This window comes from Canis lupus, chromosome 19, assembly GCF_003254725.2.
Source record: "Canis lupus dingo isolate Sandy chromosome 19, ASM325472v2, whole genome shotgun sequence".
NCBI classification, from domain to species: Eukaryota; Metazoa; Chordata; class Mammalia; order Carnivora; family Canidae; genus Canis; species Canis lupus.
The window spans coordinates 12,505,661-12,529,917 of record NC_064261.1 but is presented as its reverse complement, the minus strand read 5'-3'; the positions used below and the strand labels follow the sequence as shown (position 1 = coordinate 12,529,917).

The 24,257-nt window shown below is 48.1% G+C and overlaps 1 protein-coding gene across 20 annotated transcripts in view; it reads left to right on the top strand.

Moving 5' to 3' along the window:
• The first annotated feature begins 282 nt into the window (after window positions 1-282).
• JADE1 (jade family PHD finger 1) overlaps window positions 283-24,257 on the top strand; it is a 63,205-nt gene continuing 39,230 nt past the window's right edge. Inside the window, exons 1-4 of one of the 20 annotated variants that reach the window (XM_049097252.1) lie at window positions 14,212-14,416; window positions 18,054-18,231; window positions 18,378-18,441; window positions 19,244-19,321. In XM_049097252.1, coding sequence (XP_048953209.1) covers window positions 19,270-19,321 — 52 coding nt within the window. In that variant the 5' untranslated portion in view covers window positions 14,212-14,416; window positions 18,054-18,231; window positions 18,378-18,441; window positions 19,244-19,269. Of the gene's footprint in view, window positions 408-692; window positions 824-1,914; window positions 2,055-2,330; window positions 2,487-3,371; window positions 3,575-7,344; window positions 7,533-14,207; window positions 14,417-15,826; window positions 18,232-18,377; window positions 18,442-19,243; window positions 19,322-24,257 lie in introns of those variants that run through there. The other 19 variants (XM_035702222.2, XM_035702213.2, XM_025420616.3 and 16 more) reach the window with 19 other exon arrangements.

The window sequence follows — 24,257 nt, the reverse complement described above, 5'->3', positions numbered from 1 at the left end:
CCGCCCCCAACCCGCGGCCCCGCCCCCCGCGGCCCGAGGCCCGCGAAGAGTTAACGAGGGACGGAGCCCCCCGCGCGGCGGACTCCCGGCGCGCTCCCTCCGCCCTCGCGTCCCCACCCTCGCGTTCGGGCAAGGAGTAAAGTGCTCCCCCCTGTGGCAGCAGTGACCCAGAAGGGAGTTCGATTCGCACGGCCCCTCCTCCATCAGCCGCCGAACGCCCGTCCGAGAGTGCCTCCCTGCGCGAGGGCCGCGTGTGTGCGCGCCGGCAGAGCAGGGGCCCGCCCGGCTCCGCGCCCGCCCGCCCGCCCGCCCGCCCGGCTCCCCGCCCGCCCGCCGCGGCCCGAACTCATGCAGCGCGGAGCCGGCGGCGTGGAGCCCAGCGCCTCCGCCGAAGCCTTCCGCAGCAGGTAGGCGCGCGGGCCGCGGGGCGCGGGGCGCGGGGGGCGGGGGGCCGCGCGTGGGTCCGCGCGTGTCCGCGCGTGGGTCCGTGTGCGCGTCCCGGTACCGCGGCGGCGGCGGCGGCGGCTGCAGGACCAGCCGAGAGGCTCAGCCATATTTGATGGTTTTGTTGCTCTGCTCGGGAGTTCTCGGGAGTAATTTAATGCCGAAGGTCGCTGCCTAGTGGAAATAATATAGTACGTCATTAATATGGCGCCAAAAGATTGGGTTCTCGATATGTAGCGAGCGAGGAGGGAGGGAGGGCCGGCCGCCGCCGAGCGCCGCGTTACTATCCCACCAGCAACTTGGGCATTGCCGGGGCGGGGGCCGGAGGAGGAGGACGAGATGGTTTTGGGATCCTGAGAATTGATCTGTGTTTGGATCAGTAAGTTGTATTATGATCCTTTTTCCAAAAAAAAAAAAAAATTTTTTTTTTTTTTTTTGCCGGGTGGGTGGGGGTGGTGGTGGCGCTGAAGACTTCGAGCTTTTTTTTTTTTTTTTTCTTCTTCTTCTTTCGGATTTGCGAAGAACGTGCGGTTTTCAGGTGAATCCTCCTTTACACGCGTGTAGGAGCAGAAGCCCAGTCTAGTTGGCTTTAGCGGATACACATTTAAAAAAAAAAAAAAGCCAAAGCGCATTAGGCTGCATGAAAGTGGAAAGCATAGTAGCAACTTGGTAGACAGATGGCAATGGCAGAACGCAGGTCCGCGTACATATATGAATCCGGAGTGTGTGTGTGACCGCGGCGGGCGGGGGGGGGCGACGACTGTATCTGTCCAGACGTATAGGTGTGTGTGTGTGTGTGTGTGCGCGCGCGTGTGTGTGTGTAGGTCCGTCTCGGCAGGGTGGCCGCGGCAGCCCTGGCGCTTGTCACCGCGTCACCACATGTCCAAAATATTCTGTGCATCAATGCAAGGGCAGGGAGCAGGGGGTGCAGGGACAGCTCGGCAGTCAGATCCTCCCAAATCGGGTTTCCAGGGAGCGGACCCTTTCACTCAAAGCGAGACTGCCTGCAAAGTGTAAAGCCCTTCACCGGTGAGCCCAGGAAGGAGTTGCCTCGGTAGAGCAAAGTACCGATTAACCGTGAACTTAAAGCGGATTGCAAACTGCAACCTTTGGCACCATCTGCAGACCGTGCAGACCGTGGGGGGTGGGGCCGCCTGGGCTTCGCTGCCTTCACCCGAGCGTGCGGCGTGCACCCCGGGACTGCAAGTTGCAGGAGCCCTTCGGTGCACGTGTCTGGTGCCTGTGAGTGTTTGTGAGTTGGGGGCTGTTGTTCGGAAGCCGGCAGGCTCTCCGGGTTGTTGGCGCTGGCTTGCAAATGCGGGAGAGGGATGGAATGTGGAATGTTGACCGGGGAACCGAATCCTGTCGGAACGGTCCCATTTGCTGGAGAAATTCGATCCCTTCCACCTCCTTCCCGCTCCCCCCCGCCCTCGCCCGCCCGCCCGCCCGCCCGCCCGCCTGCGGGCAGGAGGCGGGGCCGAGGACGCGGCTGCTGCTCAAAGTGGCGGAGCGCGGCGGCGGGAGGCAGGTGCACGGCACCCGCCAGTGGGGGTGCCTCAACTTCCGCGGGCGTTTAAATAGCAGGCTCTCTCCCCTCCCACCGGTAATAGGTGACCTGGCGGCCGAGGGCGGCGGGGGGAAGGGCCGGGGGAGCCCCGGGACCGAGCCTCCGCGGCACGTGGGCAGGTGCTGGGGGGGCCCCGGGGCCAACTTTTGTGGCCCGCCTCCGGCCTTGGGGCAGAGGCGGCTCCTGGTGGGAATGGGGGCGGGCGGCGGCCGAGGCGTCACCTAACGGTCCCGGGGGCGCCGCCGCGGGGCCGGGGTGGGGGGCTCCGGGGGCGGGGACGCCCGGCCCTCCGCGCCCGCGCCCGCGCCGCCCGCGCCCCGCACAAAGCCCGCGGCGCGGGGGCGGCCGCCGCGCCCCCGCCCGGGAGCGGCCCGAAGCCCGTCGCCGTCCCCGCGCCGATTCCGGCGGGCGGCCGCAGGCGTTTGTTTGTTGGTTCCGCGCCGCCTTCCTCGCCGGATGGCTTCCTGTGACAGAGGTGATCCACAGTTTCCAGAACTGTCTGGGGGCGGGAGCGGCCGCGGGAGCCGGAGCGGGAGCCGGAGCCGGAGCCGAGCCCGCCCGGGGCTGCTCGCCGCCGCCGCCGCCTTCGCCGCCTTCGCCGCTCCCAGCTCGCGGCCGTTTCTCGCCGGCGCGGCCGCCGCGGCTCCAGGTGCCGCCCGGGAGGGACTCGGGGAGGGGACGGCGCGGCCGTTTCCAGCGGCGCAAGTGGCTTCTGGACGCGAGGGAGCGTTTGATTTGCAACTGGGGCCGAGCGGATTGGTGCAGCGGCGGCGGCGGGGCGGGAGGAGCGGCGGCGGGGGGGCGGCCACTTTCAAACGGAGAGGGCGGCGGCGGGGACGGCGCTGCGGAGGGAGCGGGCCCGGCTGCGCCACGAGAAGGTGTCATCGCTGCACCGGGGCTAATTCCGGCGGAGGTGCCGGGAGTTACTTTCCCCTCCTTCCGCGCTGTTGTTTCTGTCGCCTCGGGAGGAGGAGGCGGCGGAGGAGGAGGAGAGGAGAGGAGAGGAGAGGAGAGGAGAGGAGAGGAGAGGAGAGGCGGGAGGGCGGGCGGAGGGGGCGGTGCCGCGCGGAGCCGCGGCCCTGCGCACACCCGGCGGGCGGCGGGCGGCGGGCGTCTGGGTGCGGGGCGGCGGCCCGGCTCCCCCGCAGCCCGGGGTCCCTCCCACGCGGGCGCCGCGTCCCGCCGCCTGCCCCGCCCGCCCCGCCCGCCCCCGGCTCCCCCTCCCCGGCTCCCCCTCCCCGGCTCCCCCTCCCGGACGCGCGGGGGCGGCCGCAGCCCCGGCGCCCGGAGAAGGCAGCGAGCAGACAAAAAAGCGGGCGATTTAAACGCGCCTTCGAAACCCGTTAGGAATGCGCCGTCCCCGGAGGCCGTTTGCGAGCGGCGGGGCCGGCCGGCGGCGACCCCAGCGCCCCAGGCCGCCCCGGGGCAGCTCCCCCGCTCGCCGCGAAGCCGCAGCTGCACGTCGGCCCCGACGACGGCCGTTCGGGGAAGCGGGAGCGCGTCGGAGGCTCCGCCGGTGGGGAAGGAACGCTTAGGGGCTCGTTTCCCAGAGGCTTTTACTAGGTGACCCCCCCGCCCCCGCCCCCGCCCCCCGCTTCCGGACGCTCCCTGTTGAAAGCCTGGCTCTGCGGCTCCTTGTAGCTCAAGGCTGTTTAGGATGTCTCAAGGCCCAGGAACTCGTTTCGGGGGACCGGGCAGCCCTTTCCCCGGAAGCCGGTTTCCTAGTGGTCCCGGTGGTTAGAGGGGACCGTGGGGCGTTGCGCTTTGCTCGGGTCGCCGCTGGTGGAGGCGCAGGGCCTCGCAGGGGAGAGGAAGGAAGAGTTCGTAGGACCCTGCTGGGACGCAGGCCTGACTCCGGGTGCAGTGCTCGTCGTAGAGCGGGCAGCACCCGTGGGGGGCAGAGGGTGTTTGGGGTGACCCTGCAGAGCGCACGTCTGCGGCCCAGAATTTTACTGCTTAGATTCCAAATATTTCCGACGACTTCTTGTTTGGTATTTGCTGGTCTTCCATAAGTTTGTGTATTTTTTTTTTTAAGATTTTATTTATTCATGAGAGAGAGAGGCAGAGACACAGGCAGAGGGAGAAGCAGGCTCCACGCAGGGAGCCCGACGTGGGACTCGATCCCGGGACTCCAGGGTCACACCCCGGGCTGAAGGCGGCGCCAAACCGCTGCGCCACCCCGGGGTCCCCAAGTTTGCGTGTTTTTATATTTATATATAAATTGGCAGTTTTGACGTCTACAGCAAATCGTTTGCAGCTAAGTGTACTGATTCCCCGTTTCCCCCTTCATTTTTCCATTAGGCAGACCTAAAGGGAGTTGCCTGACAAACTGTAGAACTTGAACTTGATTCTGCCCTAAGATCCTAGGCTGCTTTTTCTGTAAGGAAAGTTGGATGGGCTGCCACAGAAAATCTACCTATGACAAAGCTAGGTATATGTTCTTCTAAAAGGAAAAGAGGAGGGACTCCTGGGTGGCTCAGCGGTTGAGCGTCTGCCTTTGGCCCAGGGCGTGATCCCGGGATCTGGAATCGAGTCCCACGTCGGGCTCCCTGCATGGAGCCTGCTTCTCCCTCTGCCTGTGCCTCTGCCTCTCTCTCTCTCTCTCTCATGAATAAACAAACAAAATCTTAAAAAAAAATAAAAGGAAAAGAAGAAAGTCCATCATAACAGTTCCTCCTTTGTCCCATGACAGGGTTTTAGCCTATAATGAACCTTTTCGTCTTGTATTATTAAGGTTGAAAGAATAGCTATAGCCAGGAAAACTGAAAAATTAAGTGCGCTTGAGAGTGAGATGACGGGAAAAAACTTAGAGGAGTTTAAGGAAATGTTCTATTTTAAAAGGAACTGTTGCTTAGCTCAGAGGCTGGGGAAGGATTAGCTAAAAACTTGGAGAACTTGGAATAAGAGCAGATCTCCATGTGACTCGTTCATACTAGTCACTTAATAAATAATGATTTTTGGCTTTAAGGAGCCCTTAGTGGTTTAAAGTATTATTACAGAGGTGGTGTTGCACGTACATTGTTGGAAACTAGGAAATACGGGGAAGCAAATATCCAGAGATCACCACTGTATCACTTTATTGATAATTGTGCATATGTATATAGATTTTAATCAAAATGAGATCATACTATATATACAGTTCTATAAGGAGTGTCCCCCCCCCCCAATCAGCCAGCTTGATAAATTCTCATCTTATTTGATACAGGGATATATTCAGATTTCCTCAGTTGGCCCTAAAGTATAACAGCAGCTTTATCTAAATTAATACTATCCAGCTGAGGATCATTTATTGCATCTGCTTATTTCCCATAGATAGTTTTTAATCTGTAGTTACTTTTTTGACAGAACCTTGGACATTGAGGAGTCAAACCTTTGGAATGAATCATGACTGGACTTCTATTATTTTTTTGATTTATTTTTTAAGATTTTATTTATTCGTGAGAGACACAGAGGGAGAGGCAGAGACATAGGCAGAGGGAGAAGCAGGTTCCATGCAGGGAGCCCGATGTGGGACTAGATCTTGGGACTCCGGGATCAAGCCCTGAGCCAAAGGCAGATGCTCAACCGCTGAGCCACCCAGGCATCCATCCCATGGACTTCTAAGAAGTAGGAAAATTAAAATAGCATTTTATTGTAATTTGAGTTTTAGGTTTGGAAATTGCTTGGAAAATGCTTTAAAGAAATTTGCTTAATGTATTTATCTGCAGGCTTGTTGGGAAAAGAATTATTGACTGTGTTTCAATACTGGGGTGGTTGGAATAAATAGACTTGATCTCAATCTGATCATGTCCTGTATCTAGGATTTGTCAGGAGTAAGGAATGGCACGCGAATGTCACAGTTCTGCTTGTTTTCCGTCCACGAAGCTCTTGCCTCCTGTAGTATTGTGGGACACCCATTACATCATTACAATTCAGTCTGTCAGAATATGTGTTAAAATCCCAGGGTTCCCACAAGGTTAATGAAATAGACACTGGCCAGTACGTCTTGCTTTTTTTTATTTGGGTTTGCATCAAAAAGTTTGGCTCAGTTGTTCAAATAGTTATACCAGTGTTAAGCTTCATTCCTGCCCTTCCTTTAAGTTAAAATATTACATTAGCACAACGTTGAGCAATACACAATCAAGAAAGTTTCTTATTTTTAAAAACGTTTTCTAATATAGGGTCGCTTTGCTTGGAGTTTTTCTTAGTATCAGAAACCTGGTTGGGGAAAAAAAAAAAAAAAGAAACCTGGTGGGAACCTTAATTGGAAAAGTTTTAATTCCTGAAAACATCCGTTATTTCCTTGAAAGTTTTACTGTTCAGTCCATTTTCTCCATTTTCAAGATCTTGCAGCAGTTTACGTTATCTATGTATTTAGTTTGAACCATTAATATTTTTATTACTTGCAGTATCTGATATTTCAGAAAGCTTGAGACTTTTTTGAGAGTTTATTGTCATTTGCCTGGTATACTTGTATAAATCTGTTTATGTGATCGTGAGCGGTGTACGTTTTGATATTTTTGCAGTTGGTGTACTCTGATGGAGTCAGTTACCCTGCAGTCCTTAAATATGCCAGGGTGGCCTCAGAGGGCCTTTTTACCTTTGAGTGGAAGTGGCATCTTGTCTGCAAGTTTAGCTTAAGAGTCAGAGTGTCCTGAGTCCACAGACAAAATCTAGTCTAAGAGGATATTGCTCCTGACTCTGGCCGTGTTATTGTGGCCTTATCTGGCCTAGGTCCTGAGTTGATTACTAAGGATGTCTTTCTTCACCTGAAAGCAACAAAAATATTGCCAGATGTTGACTGAAAAGCTTGGTTACTGGGGAATTTCCATTCCATTTTACTCTAGATTCGTGGTATATAATGTGCTCTTAACAGGCATTCAGGAACAAGCTTTTGGTCACTCTAAAACCAGTCCAGTATTTAGTTTTTGCTTTTGGTTTTCCAAAGTAGAGTCAAAACATTATTAGGTGATTGAGGACAGTCCAAGTATACGTTCATTTTTTTTTTTTTAAATTTTTATTTATTTATGATAGTCACAGAGAGAGAGAGAGAGAGAGAGGCAGAGACACAGGCAGAGGGAGAAGCAGGCTCCATGCACCCGGAGCCTGATGTGGGATTCGATCCCGGGTCTCCAGGATCGCGCCCTGGGCCAAAGGCAGGCGCCAAACCACTGCGCCACCCAGGGATCCCGTATACGTTCATTTTTAAAACCTTGGGTTCTTCTGAGCTTGTATTTTGAAGGAATTAAACCACAATATTTATTCTGTTTTAAAAGCACTAACAATTGGTAGTAGTGTATATATGTATATGTAGTACTATTATTTAATGTTTGCACAGATTTTATTAAATCTCATGACAGCTTCTAAGACAGTTTCTTTGCACTGATTTTAAATGACGATTTCAGTGGTGAGAGTCCAAACTGAAGAATAAAAGGAGTATTTTTTTTTTTCCTTACTGCAGAGTTAAGGAGCAAGAATTGGCAAGGGTAACAAGTCGCTGGAGTTGGAGTCGAGTTGCATGGTTTGCTTTGGTTAACACAAGGTATACTAAACATGATTTAAGATTTTTTTTTTAAGATTTATTTATTTATTCATGAGAGAGAGAGAGAGAGAGAGAGAGAGGCAGAGACACAGGCAGAGGGAGAAGCAGGCTCCATGCAAAGAGCCCGACCCGGGACTTGATCCCGGGTCTCCAGGATCATGTCTTGGACTGAAGGTGGTGCAAAACCGCTGAGCCACCGGGACTGCCCTAAGATTTTTTTCTTGATTGTGCATGGTCATCCTTGTAAGCATCAGTTATTTCAATGTTGAAGTATAATGAAGCACTTAAGATGTGGAGGCTGAGTACTGGTGGCTTGTAATTTTTTTTGTTTTTTTTTTTTGTTTTTTTTTTTTAAGTGAAAGACCCTTGAAATCTGAGACCTGTGGAACCTCTCTCCCAGAAAACTCAGGTTGCACTTGTGTGTCATTTCAGGGATTTAGGGGATGCATTTAAATGTATTGTAGGAGGGGTGCCTGGGTGGCTCTGTTGGTTGAGCATCTGCCTTCAGCTCCTGGTTGGGGTCACTTGGGGTCTCTTGAGGGTCTCAGGGTCCTGGGATTGAGCCTCGCATCAGGTTCCCTGCTCAGTGGGGAGTCTGCTTCTCCTCCTCCCTCCTACCTTCTGCTCCTGCTCTATCTCAAAGAAACAAAACAAAACTAAACTAAAAAAAATGTATTATTGGATTCCAGTTTAGTGTTTACATTGTGGTGATTTCTTTTTATGATCGCTCTGATCCTTTGCATCACCGATAACCATGTATTGTTAAAAATGCCAGTCTTGAACATTTTTTTCTTTCTTTTTTTTTTTTTTTTGCCTACCAGATAAGCTTGTTAGAAGTTTTCATAATTTGGTGTATACTGGCTCCAAGTAGGAGTCTCAGGGGTTTGAGAAAAATTCACAGGTTTCTAGACATGGCCTTTATTATTTTGCTTAAAGCATCCCTGCCGCCCTTCTCCCGTCTGAGTCTTACCTGTTTTAGTTAAAAAAACTTTTTTGTGTTTTTAAGTTTATTTAAAATTTATTCATGACAGAGAGAGAGAGAGAGAGAGAGGCAGAGACACAGGCAGAGGGAGAAGCAGGCCCCACGCAGGGAGCCGGACGCCGGACTCGATCTTGGTCTCCAGGATCACACCCCAGGCCGAAGGCGGTGTCAAACCACCGGGCCACCCGGGCAGCCCTAGTTAAAAAACTTAAACAAGTGATTTCTGATTCTTAACTTTGTAAGCTGTAAGGCACTTGTTTGCCCAGGACCTGGTCATTGGTTCACATTTCACTAAACATGCGTAATACTAGTTTATAAACGTGCTATGTTGATTTGTAGCAGAGATCAGTAAACTCTTTGCAGAGAGGGCCAGATAGTAAATATTTCAGGCTTTGTGGGCTTCTTGAAACTGTTGAACTTTGCTTTTCTAAGTGTGAAAGTAATCACTGAACAAAAGGTAAATGAATGATGAACATGGCTGTGTTCCAGTAAAACTTTATGGATAGTGAAATTTTGAATTCTGTATAATTTTTGTGTGTTATGATATGTACTTTTGACCCCTCCCCCATTTAAATATGTAAACCATTTTTAGTTCTGGGGCTGGACAAAAACAAGCTGTGAAACTTTGATTTATAGTGAGACTCCGCATTATCTGGTCTGCAGATTATTCCTGTTGGGGCTAAGTTACTTTCTGGTAGGAACCTGAAAAAAGTGGAAATCAGAAGTTTGCCTGATAAATACCACATGCAGAGGGACTTTGCTAGTCTGAGGGCTGTGGTTCTTAACTCATCGGTTCTTAGATCCCCTTTGAGGATAGAATAAATAACATTGGGCCCTTGTGTACCTGGGAAAGCATACCTAGGTAGTTACACCCTCCAAAGGGGCCAGGCTAAGAAGCTCTGTGTAAGGGAGTACGCGTTATAAACTGGAGTTCCTACAGAGGGAGGTAATGTCCCTCCAAGTAGGCTACATATGTCCTACCAGTCAGAAGAAGCTAATGCTCTGTTCTGAGGACTCCTAACCCCGTGGTTAGTGCTCAGAAAACCTACTAGCACATTCTCCTTCTAGCTCTACCTTTTGTATGCTCCACCAGGCAGAATGGAATGGCATTTACAACTGTCTTCATAATAGCTTTCCAGGAAACCCTGTTTTAGTTTCTAAGTTAACAGACTGTTTTTCATTGATTATATTTTTAGTTGGCTGCTTCCTCATAATACATGGTATGTGGCCTTAATCTCCTGGTTAACATCTTTCTAAATCACAGGTGTCCAGTAGGGGAGAAGCCTATGGTCGAGGCACCTGGGAAGAGGTGGCTGGTACTGGAATTGACCACTCACCTTGGGAACTGATCTTTAATTTGGGGATTGGCTTTGTTTTAGGTTTGTGTGTCTTTGCTCATGCTACTTAACCTATCTAGAATTCAGTGTACACATCTTTAAAATTAGGAAGAGTGGATTAAATGGTCTCTGAAATGTTTTCTAGCACTGCAGCCATTATTTTATGGGTTTCTTTTGGGAAGACTGTAGACCCAGTCCATGGGGTGAGACTCTTTTTCAGCCTTAAACTTAGAATACTTTTCCAGACCTTGTTGCTGGGTTTTGAGACCATCTTTACATATCAGTGACCATAATAATAAAACTTCGACAATTATAATGAAATGTTTGTTTTCGTAGGTAACTCAGATGGTATGTAAAGGCAGTTTTTATTAAGTGTGCTATCTAGGTATTCTAGTATACATTTGGCGTCTTTCCTTTTTAACAGTACTTTAAGAATTTTTGGTGACTTAACATTGTTAGTGGTAACTGATAGTTTCTGACAACCAGCTATAATCAGGGAACAAAGTTCCTCAAAACAGCTGCATTTCAATCTGTGCACAGTGTAATTGTCATTAACTGGTTGAGTCTGGTTTCTGCAGAAGCTGCTTTGTATATCCTGTATAAGAACATCTGGTTTAAGCATTTAAAAATCTTTTAAAATTACCCTGTAGACACTTTGCATTTATTGACCTATTCTTCGGTGGGTAGAATAAGGGTTTGTAGACTTCTTTCCATCCCTACCACTTACCATGGTTCATCCAGAAATACCTCCGTTAACATTTGGTTTTTCTTAAGTGTTATCCTTCAGTGGAATTTTAAACTTTGACCTGTGTGTGTGTGTGTGTTCTGTAAATTAGAATTTGGTTCAGAGACCTCAGGGCAGACTGGAACACAACTTCTAATTTCAATGAGTATTTTAGAGGGAGGAAAAAAAGAACACTTTTTCCCTGGTAAATTGTCAAAAAAAAAAAAGTGTATAAAGAGGGGTTAGACACATGGGGCAAATAGGTTTTATCTCCTAGAATTCTGACTGAGTGGTAGCACTGTGTTAAGGAGGATTCTGAAGTCATGTCTGGTCTTGTGGAGAAGAATGACCTAATTTATTAACCATGCCTGCTATGGGTGGAGGAAATGGCCTATTTGTTAGCCATCTCTGGAATGTAGCTTTTTTTTTATTTTTATTTTTTTCCAAAATAGTAGTAGTCGTGGAATGGCTAAGAAGTGGAATGTTTATTCTTTAAAGATAGTTTAAACCTTCCTTTTCCTGTCTGGGTTAGTTTTTTCTATTCTTACTGCATATATATATTTTTAAAAGATTTTCTTAGATTTATGTGTGTGAGAGAGAGAATGAGCTGGGGGTAGGAGGGGCAGAGAGACAGGGAGAAGCAGACTCCGCACTGAGCAGGGAGCCTGACATGGGGCTTGATCTCTGGACTCCAGGTTCATGACCTGAACGGGAAGGCAGACACTTAAACCGGCTGAACCACCTGGGTGCTCCTTACTGCATATATTTTTAGTGACCAGTTACTGGTAATGGTTGTTCTGTGTTTTGAAAACTTTTGCTTTTAAGTAAATACTGAGTGGGTGATAATAGTATTTTATAGTATTATCCTATTACCTTTTCTACTTTTTTCTTTCTGTACTATTCCATCAAACATTCCTTAGAAGGCAGACCTAAGCCTTTGGTACCTGGTACCTCATCTTAGGAAGGGGGTGGGGTCTACATAGTTTTTGATGGCTACTTATTTTAGACTGGTGCTTTGCATGGGACTCAAAAATTGTGCTCCCAGGGTCTTCTATATATGGTGAGCAGTAGGGAAGAAAGGTTTTGGATTTTAAATCTTTACTACTATTTAATCTTTACTATTACAAATGTAGGGCGGGATGGGATGATAGTTAAGCAACCAAAGTCATAAAATGTCAGAAAGACGAGTTCCCAGCCCATTCTATATGAAGACTTTGATTACATTTCTCAGAAATAAACAGCATTATTAATATCCTTTATATTTTTCCATGAATATGCAGGCAATTGGTGCTAATATAGATTTTCTTCCTTTGTCCCTTTTATATGCAAATGGACCTGTATTTCAGCCCCCCTCCCCTGCAGTTTGCTTGTGTTTCTTAATATGTCTTTGGCATCTTTCCATATCTGAGCATATAGACCTAACAAAAAACTTGTGAGTAGGTAGAGGTAGGGATAGAAAGGCCATGGTGACCTACTGCCTTCATTGTTTAGGTGTAAATTCCTTTATCCTCTACTGGGGGAAGGTAAATAAATTCTAAATATACATGATTGGAATATTTTGTCATAGCTGCTCTTCAGTTGCTAACTCCGGAGTCCGTGATTACAGAGAACTATTAGGGTTTGATTGTTTTTAGAGCTCCTAAGCAGGGGATTGGATTATTTACAAATTTGCAAATGGGAGCTGCTTCTGATTCATTTAGAATCAGTCAAATTTATAAATTCTTTAAAAAATTGAAAAATATTTTTATTGACTTTCAAAGGCAGAGTTTTTACAAATAATTTATTAAGAATTTGCAGTGAATTAATGTGTTCCAGCACTCAGGCTTTGTTAGTAATGTCTGTAGGAGTAAATATTATAGTCATGATTATCTGGTCAGTTATCTTTTGGGAGAGGTGGTTATTTATTGCTAATATAAAAAACTCTTTTCCACCGAATATTTTCAAGTGTGACATTTTTTTTTAAATTTTTATTTATTTATGATAGTCACACAGAGAGAGAGAGAGAGGCGGAGACATAGGCAGAGGGAGAAGCAGGCTCCATGCACCAGGAGCCCGATGATATGGGATTCGATCCCGGGTCTCCAGGATCGCGCCCTGGGCCAAAGGCAGGCGCTAAACCACTGCGCCACCCAGGGATCCCCAAGTGTGACATTTTTGAAAAGGCTGTATAGTAGCTTGGGCAGCATTTTTTTAAAAAACAGATTTTGATGTATGGCATTATAAATGACATTTTTAACAGTTCCCATTTTGGGGGTTTGAAATATTTGGACAAGGTTAAAACTTTAACACTTAAGATCTAAGCAGTTTGTCAATTAAATCAGATATATGACTACTACTTAAAATTTTTTTTATACCATTTATAACTCTTAGCTTAAAGTGAGGAAGCTGGATTTGAGTTATAGTCACACTAGTATTTTTAGACTCTCAGTGAGCATAGGAATTAGATAATGTTGCCACTTTGAAAACTGAGCAGTTAGTGTTGTCTTTAAAAACAGGTAAGAAACCAGCTGGATTTTCTTTCATACTCCTTTAGGGAAAAGAAAATTACTATGAAGTATAGGTCATTATTCTATTTGGATACCTTGTTACATACCTACTCCACAGAAGATAAGAAAGTGACCTATTAAGAAAATGGAAGTTTTTTAATGGGAGGTTATTCAATGATTAATAATTTAGGAATCAAAGTATCAGTTACATAATGTTTAAAAATAATATCCAAATTGTATGAATTTAGCAAACAAAGGAAGTAGCTCATTGTAAAATACATTTTATGTATAGATAACTTGGTGTCTGAAAATATTCTTTATATATATTTTTATGTTATACCTTTCCTAAGTACATTTTTAAATATAGTACAGATTAACAGATTAGATTAATTTTGCTAGAAAATGGAAGGACACCGGTAAATTTAAAAGTAATATAACAGAGGGATCCCTGGGTGGCACCATGGTTGAGTATCTGACTCTTGGTTTGGGGGGTGCGGGGGTGGGTGGAGATCCGAGCCCCGCACTGCTCTGCTCAGGGGGGCAGTCTGCTGGAGAGTCTCTCTCCTCCACCCTCTGCGCCTCCTGCAGCATAGCATGCTCGCTCTCTCTTTCAAAAATAACAAATCTTTAAAAATAATATTATGGAAGTAATTACAGTTAAAGGTCAATTAGATATTAAAGTGAAAGCATCTCATTCTATAAAGCGGAGTGAGCATAATGTGCACTTGGTGTATGAAAACTCGGTCATTCATCGATAGGTTATTTTAATACATAGCATTATGTGTAGGTGATAACTTAGAGAAGTAGTTCGAGGTGTTTGAATACCTTCTAGAACTTCGTTAGTGCGAAATAAGTAAGAATGAAACATAATGGATAAAATAGATACTTTGAGGAGGAAACCTCACTTCCTGCATATGAGGCATAAGATAATTAAAATCCCTAGGGTGATTATAACTTCTTATATAACCGCAGAGTTTATGGCCTGTTGAATGGTCCCTGTTCTGCCACAGAGAGTAATTCTAATAGCTGGACGGTTTGTTTTCCTCAAATCAGGCCCTCTTTCCCAGGATAGCATTGAATAAACATCGTCAAATTCTTAATCATCATTTTATTCTTTTGTAAAACCCCTTCACTCCTTATCCCTGAGGTCATTTCTCATTCTTTCTTCCTTAGAATCACATACCAGTCATGCCTCCCTGGGACCACACCCAGGTCACTGAACTTGTTCTCTTTGGCAAATTCCTGAGCCACCTTGGGGATGGATGGATTCCTTCAGCTAATGGCTGCTCTTCTGGCATGCTGAGGTTTTTGCCCCCAGTTTCAATCTAAGGACAGTTGAATTTCAAGGTTTTGAGGTACCTTGCTTTCTCATTTATGTATCCCGTATCCCTCCATAATCCATGAGTGGTAATCCTATAGCCTTTATAGCAGTTATCCCAGTGGAGCTACTTGTCTAGTTACTTGCTTATTACTGTATGTGTATGTTCCCTTGGGCCATTCCTTATTTTGTTTACCATATCTTGGGTATCTAATTCAATACAAATTTAATCGAATTAATAGTTAATCCACTAGTTTTAGCCTGTGTGAAGAGAAGATTGAAGGAAAGTGATTTGCATGTAATGTCAATAAGGATTGTGATATAATGGTGCCTATGCTTCCTGAGGAGATGGTGTTCTGTGCAGCCACCACAAGTATCTGACCCGCCCTTCCCTGCAGTGGAGATGCCAAAGGATTGTCACTGGCCAGATCCAATCACGACCTCCTCTGACTTGGCCTTTCCAGGCAATGTTCCTACTATAATCAGGCATCCTAGGGACACCTGGGTGGCTCAGCAGTGTGTCTGCTTTCAGCTCAGGGCGTGATCCTGGAGTCCTGGGTTCGAGTCCCACATCCGGCTCCCTGCTTGGAGCCTGTTTCTCCCTCTGCCTCTCTCTCTCTCTCTCTCTCTCTGTGTCTCTCATGAGTAAATAAATTTAAAAATCTTTAAAAAAAGTAATCAGGCATCCTAGATATTCTTCCTCTTTTTGGACACAAAGTCCCAAATGCCTAATAATTAGTATTTTTATCTGCCTAGCTGTTCTGCTTCTAATGGTGAATGGACACCTTCTTATGGTGAGTGGACACTCCAGGCTCCTGTAAATTGCATCACTTTGAGTCTGTTTTGATGAAATCAGGTAGAATGTTTGGGTGAGGACTGAATCCAGAGTTCTGGGTGCATCTTCTTGTAGCTGCCCTGTGAGGGTATGTTTTGCTCAGGATCCTCTCCTTGGTGTCTTTATTTCATATTTAATTAAAGAGGATCTCTGTTCTCAAGAACTCTATAAATTTCTAGAGACCCATGTGGAACATTGAAATGATGATGCAAAGCAAGAATTGATTATTAAAATAACACATTGAGGGGCAGCCCGGGTGGCTCAGCGGTTTAGCGCCGCCTTCAGCCCAGGGCGTAATCCCGGGGTCCTGGAATTGAGTCCCCCATGTCAGGCTCCCTGTGTGGAGCCTGCTTCTCTGTCTGCCTGTGTCTCTGCCCCCCCCCCCCCCCGGTCTCTCGTGAGTAAATAAACAAAAATAAAATAAAATAACACCTTGAAACCGGGTGAAAAGGTTCATGAAATGAGCTGAACAGAATGTAAGTGCTTCTAATGGGAACGGTGGGCCATGCTTAGTGGCTTTGCACTGAGCCCCGGGAAGAGGTGGGATTGGGGGGTAGGGAAAACAGGGCAAAACAGCATCAGCAGACGCTGAGTGTGGAAAGAGGCCTGGCCCAGCAGAGGCGCAAGCCCAGTCACGGGGGGAGATGTTCGGAGATGTGCTTGGGTAAGGTTGCCAGGGGCCAGGTTGGACAGCTCGGGTAAGGTTGCCAGGGGCCAGGTTGGACATGTTTGTAAGTATGTAACAGAGGGCCGGATTTGCGTAGGAAATGACAGAATGACTGGATGTGGTCACCTATTCAAGAGGATTGTAGGCAGTGGAAGGGAGGTGCTTAAAGCTATGCAGATACAGGTGTTGGAAAGACAAATCTACGGGCAAAGTTAGGGAAACTTGAAAGACTCCTACCTTCTGAATCAGTAAGACTTGACAACTGGATAAAAGGTAAAAACGGATGTATATTAGTAAAGAAGTAAGCAAATAGTAAGATTCTGGAGGTGAAGATGCTGTGCAGAGTAATATGGTAGGTTACATGTATGTTATAGTACCTTGCTTTGCCCAAAATGTTGTGCTGCCACTTGGCTACCTCCCCTTTGTTCTTCAAGACTCTGCTCAGGGAACTTTTCCATCAACCTCTGTTCTACAGAGCTTTGTGCATACAGCTGTCAGGCACTAACCATTATGTAATCTCTGTTGACTTGTCTGTTTCCTCAGCTGGAGTTCCATGAGGTCAGGAACCGTTCTTTTCCTCCAGCGCCTTCTGGTAGATTAGGGATTTACATGTTCATGGGATGCATTATACAGGCTCTTATATCTTGTTGCTATCTCTGAGTGTTGGGAGTTTTAAGTAATTGTTACTTAATTCTGTCCTTGAGATAATGATCAGCCATGCCCTAAAAGAGTCAGCAAAGGTAATGATGAGGAGGGCCCTCTCTTTTCTCACACCGGCTTCTATTGGACAGTTGTTTGAAGCGTACAACCACTGTATTGTGTATCTTAAAGATCCTAACATGTACTTTGATTTCGTGATACAGCAAGTAACCCCAGGTGAGATAGACCAGACCAGCTTGATGTCAAGGTTTAAGCACATCCGAGCCACAGAGGAAATTCTGTGCAGTAACCCCCATTACCATGCCAGGATCCCTGGAGAAGTACAGTATAGCATTCTCAATTGTCCTTTCTTCTCAAGGTCTTTCAGGGTGGTTGAAAATGGAGTTCATTAGGAGGAAAATACTATTTTTATTCTTTCACTTGTGTAATTTTGCTTGAGAGAGCGTGTGTTTAGGAGCATCATTCCATTTTGGCCAATGCTTGCGTTTTTCATTTAGTGACTGTTGATCTGGGTGTTTACTCTGGGAGTTGTGTTTGAATGTTTGGGTTGGGTGAGGACTGGAGGCTGAAGGCTAGGAGGAAGACCTTTTTTTTTTTTTTTAAAGATTTTATTTATTCATGAGAGGGACAGAGAGGCAGAGACACAGGCAGAGGGAGAAGCAGGTTCCATGCAGGAAGCCTGCTGGGAGACTCAATCCCGGGACTCAGAAGATCACGCCCGAAGGCAGCTGCTCTCCACTGCTGAGCCACCCAGGTGTCCCTGCACACCCTTACTTTTAAGGAATTCCTTTTTAGATAGCTTACCCTCCCTCCTTCCTTTTTTAAAGCTTTTTGGTGTAAATAGGTTTTGGAGACCTGAAGCTATTGTTAGGAATGAGTGGTCCTTGCTTTTCTCTTTTCTCCTTGGGCCTCCTGTTGGAAAGAGAGCAGGACTGCCCTCCCTGGAAGGTTGGAGGAGTGTTAAGCTGTCATTAGTTGGTGTTTTTGGCATGTAGTGACAGGGCAGGGAAGACAGTCCTTCCAAGTGGGGAGTTGGCCACAGGTGTTTGTTGGCCGTGGAAGCTTCTGACTGGAATGGGCCTGCCTGCCCCAGGCCAAGTTCTGGATTGCTTGAGTGTTACTTACGGGTGAATGGGGCGGGTGGGTTCATTGTAGGACTGTGACCCTGCTCCAAAGTATGAAACCCTAGCCTGAAGATAGCCCATGGCCCAGATCACAACTCGTGTTTGGGCTGCCACCTGGTAAATTCTTTCGTTAATGGTTTTTGAAGAATTCATTGGTAAACAAAAAACCAAAAACCTTAACTGGTGAGTGTCTCAGAAAGAAAATATCAAGTATTAGAATTATAGATCAGGGGCCTGAGTATTTTAGTGTATCCATGTAGGTCTGTTTGATAGGTGGGAACAGACTTTATTGTATGATGTGTTTTCTGCTTTTTTTGGTCAGCTCTTTTATAGGTCCATTTTAGAGTAGAGCTTTGAGTTTCTAATTTTCTGTCTTGTTCCAATACAGTGGTTCTCCACATTTTGATCCACAGCATTCCTGTGCACCATCCTGTGAAAAACCTACCGCAGTGTAATGCTGCGATTCCCAGTGAGGGGGAGCTTGGGATGTACTTTCCGTGAGGGGCTGAGTGGGTACTTCTGACAGTGAAAAGCCCTCCTCCCTCATTGGGATTCATTGCTTTGCGGTAAGATCACATTCCTAAGTATGTCAAGGGGATCAGTAATTTCACTTTGGAAAAGCTTTTTGGATTTCTTTAAAGAGCCGCCTGTGTGAATATGACCGGGGAATCGGTCTTTATAATCTTGGTCCACTGTCCTCTTTCCTGAGTAGAGTCTTTCTCTTACCTGGTGATGCTGGAGGCCTGTTACCACTTGGAAGGAAAGGAGTCAGCAAGGTGGGCCGGGTGTCTGGCTGGGATAGGTTGGACCAGGCTGTAAGGAGTTGGGTGAAATGCGTGAAATGTAGTGAAATTGGATTTGGAATTCCCAGCTCCTGCCCACAGTATGACCTTGGGCAAGTTGCTGCTTGAACTTCTTTTGGCTTCAGTTTCCTTTTGAGTGAAGGAGAGGGGGCTGTATCCGATAATGTCTGGTCCCTTCCTCTTGTAGCTGTGAATGCTGCTGAGGGTTTGGAGATAGCTGGAGGAGATATTTACTTTCCTAATACCCCATTTATTTTGTTCCTAGAACTCCAGGTTATTTGGCTTTTAGGATTATTTTAGCAAAATTTGCCTGAGAAGCATAATCATGCCCAGTGCAGTGTAAATATTCACACATTCAGGCACAGCCTCACTCCCCATCCCCCATATACACACGTAAAATATGAATCTGTCTGTAGTGAGGAAGCACTGTGCTCATTGCCGCGGGTTTTTTTCTGCAGTGCTTGCCGCCAGTCAGCTAAAAAGACTCCTGGAGTAGTTGTAGTGATAATGTCACTGGAACTAGAGAGAAACCTGGCACCTTTGGGAGACCTACTGATACGTGACTTCTCTACCCCTCCCCCTCCTTTTTAAACCTGTTCTGTTAATGATTGCACCTAATTATGTATCTTTGGTCTTTTTACTGTTTACAATTCAAATGCTACTTAAAGCCGATTGTTTGCTTTTGTGTGCTGTAAATCCTGGGCTGCCATCTGAAGCACAACTTGATGATTGTGTATTATCATCTTGGGTTAAGTGCTGTCTCATTGCTTTGCAGGCTGCCTGCTGTTTCCCGGGGAGATCATGAAACGAGGTCGCCTTCCCAGCAGCAGTGAGGATTCTGACGACAATGGCAGTAAGTCCTGCTTTGTTGTTCTTGGAGCCTACCCGGGTTTGGGTCAGTGTGAAAACATGATTTTTTAATGTAATGCTTTAAATAGCTGAGGCCCTTCACATATCAGGCAGGTCAGAGAAAGCCAAGGCCTAGAGACATCACATGTGAGTGTGATACTCCAGGTCTGTAACCCCGTCTTTCTGGTGAGGTTGACTGCAGGTGGGCATTCCTCAGGCTTCTGGTGTGTTATCCAAGGATGAGTAATCCAGTTTTAGAAGTCACTGGTATGTCTGTTTTTCCTAAACATCATTTATGGCATTTAGAGTTGCTATTTATGAAGAGGGGACTTAATTGAAGCCAGTTAATTATCGACTAGTCCAGCCTGATACAGAGGGAGATTGAAGACTGCTTAGTGTATGTGAAAATATTAAGCATCGGTTTTCAGTAAGTCGTGGGGTCCGTGCTCTTCACTTGATTTTGAATGTGACTGTATTTAATACTACTGCTGTCTGCATCTCTGCTCTCTGGCATCCTCATGTTTTCACAGTACAGCTGAGAACCAGAAGTTAGTTGGCTTCCAGGCACTCAAAATAAATGTCATACAAGCTTCTGTGTATTGAGAAGCTAACATGCTACTTGAAGAGCTCCTCTCAGATAATGAGGAAATTTTGTACCTAGCACAGTGCCTGAGCTCCAGCCCCTTAGCTTATGTTTTATATTACAGATTAAACTCAGGAAACCTGCTTGCTCTACTGCATGATGGGAAAAGTATCAGGCCCGCTTTCAAGGAACTCAGACCTACATGAAATCCAGTTTTGACCACAAAGTCATTAGGGGAGAATAGAGGTGTCTTTTTCATGCTTGGTGGAAATGTATATATGCGGGCACAAATTCAGAGAACAGAAGGGGCTGGGGAAATGCAGGATTGAGATTTGGGCAGTTCCTGAAGGAAGAAATAGTTATTAGGCAAACAGGACTATTTTTTAGGTTTCTGGTCGAGCACAAGCTGTAAGTTAGCACAGCTTTGCAGCTGAAGGTGGCCACACTGAGAAGTGTAGGGGAGGGGCCCGAAGCATGAAGACTGAGACCTCAACGTGGCACCCTGGGTGGGAGAGAACTCCACGTGGCTCTGGGTTGGGAGCCTCCGGTGCAGGCATGGCGTGGGCATGGGGAGTGGTGGCAGAGTTCACCACTCCCCATGGGCATGGAGCAGTGGGGATGCGGTCACTGGGCGGGGTAGGGGGTGCATGGGCATGGAGCAGTGGGTGCGCAGTCATGGGGGGGTGCATGGGCACGGAGCAGTGGGTGTGCAGTCAGGGGCGGGGGCGTTTGGGGTGCACGGTCATGGGCAGGGGCGGTCACGGAGCAGTGGGTGTGTGGTCACGGAGCAGTGGGTGCGCGGTCACGGGGCAGTGGGTGCGCGGTCACGGGGCGGGGGGCAGTCACGAGGCAGTGGGTGCGCAGTCACGGGGCGTGAGGGGGGCGTGTGGGGTGCGCAGTCACGGGGCGTGAGGGGGGCGTGTGGGGTGCGCAGGCACGGGGCGGGGGCCGAGTCGTGGCGGCGAGTCGTGGCGGCAGAAGGGCTGTCGGTACCAGGTCGGTGCCAAGATAAGCACCGAGGTAAGCGTGGCAAGAGCCCAGGGCCTGCTCGGCAGACGGGAACGGAGCAGACGGGAATGGAGCAGCTGGTGCCAGGCCCCGGGGCAAGAGTTAGCCGGTGCGGGGGATGCGGGAGATGCGATGCGGGAGATGCGATGCGGGAGATGCGATGCGGGAGATGCGATGCGGGAGATGCGATGCGGGAGATGCGATGCGGGAGATGCGATGCGGGAGATGCGATGCGGGAGATGCGATGCGGGAGATGCGATGCGGGAGATGCGATGCGGGAGATGCGATGCGGGAGATGCGATGCGGGAGATGCGATGCGGGAGATGCGATGCGGGAGATGCGATGCGGGAGATGCGATGCGGGAGATGCGATGCGGGAGATGCGATGCGGGAGATGCGATGCGGGAGATGCGATGCGGGAGATGCGATGCGGGAGATGCGATGCGGGAGATGCGATGCGGGAGATGCGATGCGGGAGATGCGATGCGGGAGATGAGATGCGGGAGATGAGATGCGGGAGATGAGATGCGGGAGATGAGATGCGGGAGATGAGATGCGGGAGATGAGATGCGGGAGATGCGGGCAAGGTACTGCAGTCCCCACCCCTGGTGGGGCCCTTGGGAGTGCCTTTTGAGCGTCCGTGCACGGCCTTCAGTACCTGTTTTTCTGTTTTTAGGCTTTTTTCTCCTGGTGGCAAAAACCTGCTGAAATATTTCTTTCTGCCCCCTGTGGTGCTCATCAGAGTGTCCTCAGGAGTCCTAAGTACTCAATAAATGCTTGCTGTTTGTTCCAATACACAATTTTGTCTGACAGCAGCTGTAAAAAAGTTTTGCTTTTTTAGTTTCAGAATTAATCAGAAGAAGGTTTCATGAATTACTTTCATATACTAAAAATAAAAATGCCTAATACAAGGTTTAATATTTTTTGGCATTGAGCAACAGGTTTAGGCTCCCTCTGTTTGCCCTCGCTGCTGCTTCATTTCCTCCCTGAGAGCCAGGTTTGAAAAGGTTCTTGTGGAGGCACCTGGCTGACTCAGTCCGTAGAGCGTGTGACTTTCAATCTTGGGTTGTGAGGTTGAGTCCCACATTGGGGGCTACTTAAAATCTTGAAACATTCATCTGGAACGTTTTCTCAGACTCTTTCTGGTCTAGTGCTGCCCAATAGGATGGAAATGTTCTAATCTAATGTAATGGAGAAGATTTTGTTTAATATTTTATTTTATTTATTTATTTATTTTCAAAGATTTCTATTTATTCATGAAAGACACAGAGAGAGAGAGGCAGAGACACAGGCAGAGGGAGAAGCAGGCTCCATGCAGGGAGCCCAACGTGGGACTCAATCCCGAGTCTCCAGGATCATATCCTGGGCCAAAGGCGGCGCTAAACCACTGAGCCATCCAGGCTGCCTGATTTTGTTTAATTTTAATGAATTAAAGTGTAAATTAAAAAGTTGAATATGGTTAGTGACGACCATTTTGGACTGTGGCCTTGTCTAGTCCTTCTCAGCTAGCTATCCAGCTATCCAGGGGCTCCTAATAGCCCTAAAGGCTCTTGTATTCATCTTTTTGGGCTCCCATAACAAATACCACAGACTGGGTGGCTTAAGCAACAGATAATTTTCTTTCTCACAGTTCTGGAAGTCTCAGATCAAGATATCAGCAAGTTTGGGGTCTTCTGAGATCTTTGTCCTTGGCCTGCCTTCTTACCGTGCCCTCATGTGGTCTTCTGAGCATGTGTATTCTTGGTGTCTGTGTGTATCTAAATGTTCTCTTAAGGACATCAGTGAGATAAAATTAGGGTCAACCCTAATGACCTCATTTTTTAAAGAGGTTTTATTTATTTGAGTTGAGAGAAAGAGCACAAGCAGGGGGAAGGGGCAGAGGGAGACGCCGACTCCCCATTGGGCAGGGAGCCTGATCCCAGGACCCAAGCATCATGACCCGAGCCCAAGGCAGACAGACACTTAACCAACCAAGTCACTGAGGCGTCCCCCTGGTTACCTCAGTTTAACTTAATCACCCCTTTAAAGGCTTTTGTCCAAACGAAGTCACATTCTGATCTGAGGTACTAGGGGTCAGCCTTCAACAGAAGAATTTCAGGGGGACACAGTTAGGCTCATAATAGCCCTAGAAGACCAAATGTTTCATCTAAATAGGAGTTCCCACTCAGAACTCTTGTTAGAAAGGAAGGAGTGAGTATCCAGAGTACACCAAAATGTGTCCATCAAATGTCCCTTTAATGGTGTGACAACCATTTTCCTCTTCCTCTTAATGTATTCCTCTCCGCTGGCTTCCCTGAAGGAGGTGGAAGCAGAGCGATGAGGAGTCCTGGAGGGTTAAACGAGGTAGACCGCAAAGCTGGGTTCTAGCCTGCTCTAAGCCTGGTGTGGAAATCCCAGGGTAGTGGTGGAGGAAGGGAGTGACAGCTGTCAGCTGTCCTAGAAGGTAGGCAGCCCGCCCTTTTGTCATATAGTAGGTGCAGTATAAAGCATCTGTTGGTGCCTTACGACAGTAGGTCGGCCCAGGCCTGTCGATGGCTCAGGCCTGCCGATGCGGTGACGGTGGTAGAGGACGACAGAGGTAAACCAGCGGCTCTCGCTCAGCACCCTCGGAACGCCACAGCTTATAAAAACGCATACGTATCTGCGCCATGGGATCCCCTTTGCAGCCACAGTGAAGGCCTCTGGCACCAGCCAGCGTGTTTGTGTTGTAGCCCATCTTTCTGTGTGAGCGCGGGGTGATCTGAATGGGGTGCTTTGGGCCCTCGCAGTTGGGTGCACAGAACTGAGCCCGCTCTCAGGTGGGTCTGGGCACTTGGGAAAGGCTGCACCGCAAGGAGGGCTGGGTCTGTGCAGTGGCCACTCCCCAGCCTCTTCTCCGGCCTGCAGCCCTGACAGGATTTTGGCAGCAGTTCCCAGCCCAATGCAGAACTTGTCCAAGTGGAGGAGAGGCAGCTGCCGACGTCAGCGCGGGGCCACGCCACCGCCGCAGTCACGCCTGGGCCCTGCTGGCCTCTGGGCTGGAGTCCTTTGCTTTGTTTTCTGGCCTGATCCAGGGGAATACCAGAGTGGTATTTACAGTTGGGGCCGGATGGGTGGTTTCTGTGCCAGTGCAAGCCCTCATCCAGTTGCAGTTGGAGCTGTTGAAGCCTTTGTCCAGGTGCCCTGTGGAGGACTGGCCCCACGGCGGACGAAGTAGCATTGGGGTATTTGCTGGCTGCTTCTGTAATTGCCGGGCTCCCGGGACTGGGTGGCCCTAGTCAGTCTCTGAAGTTAATTACTGTGCCAGGGTGTGGCCCAGGGAAAAGAGCCCTTGGTTTCCTGCTTCCCAGCCCAGGATCCTGTGTCCTTAG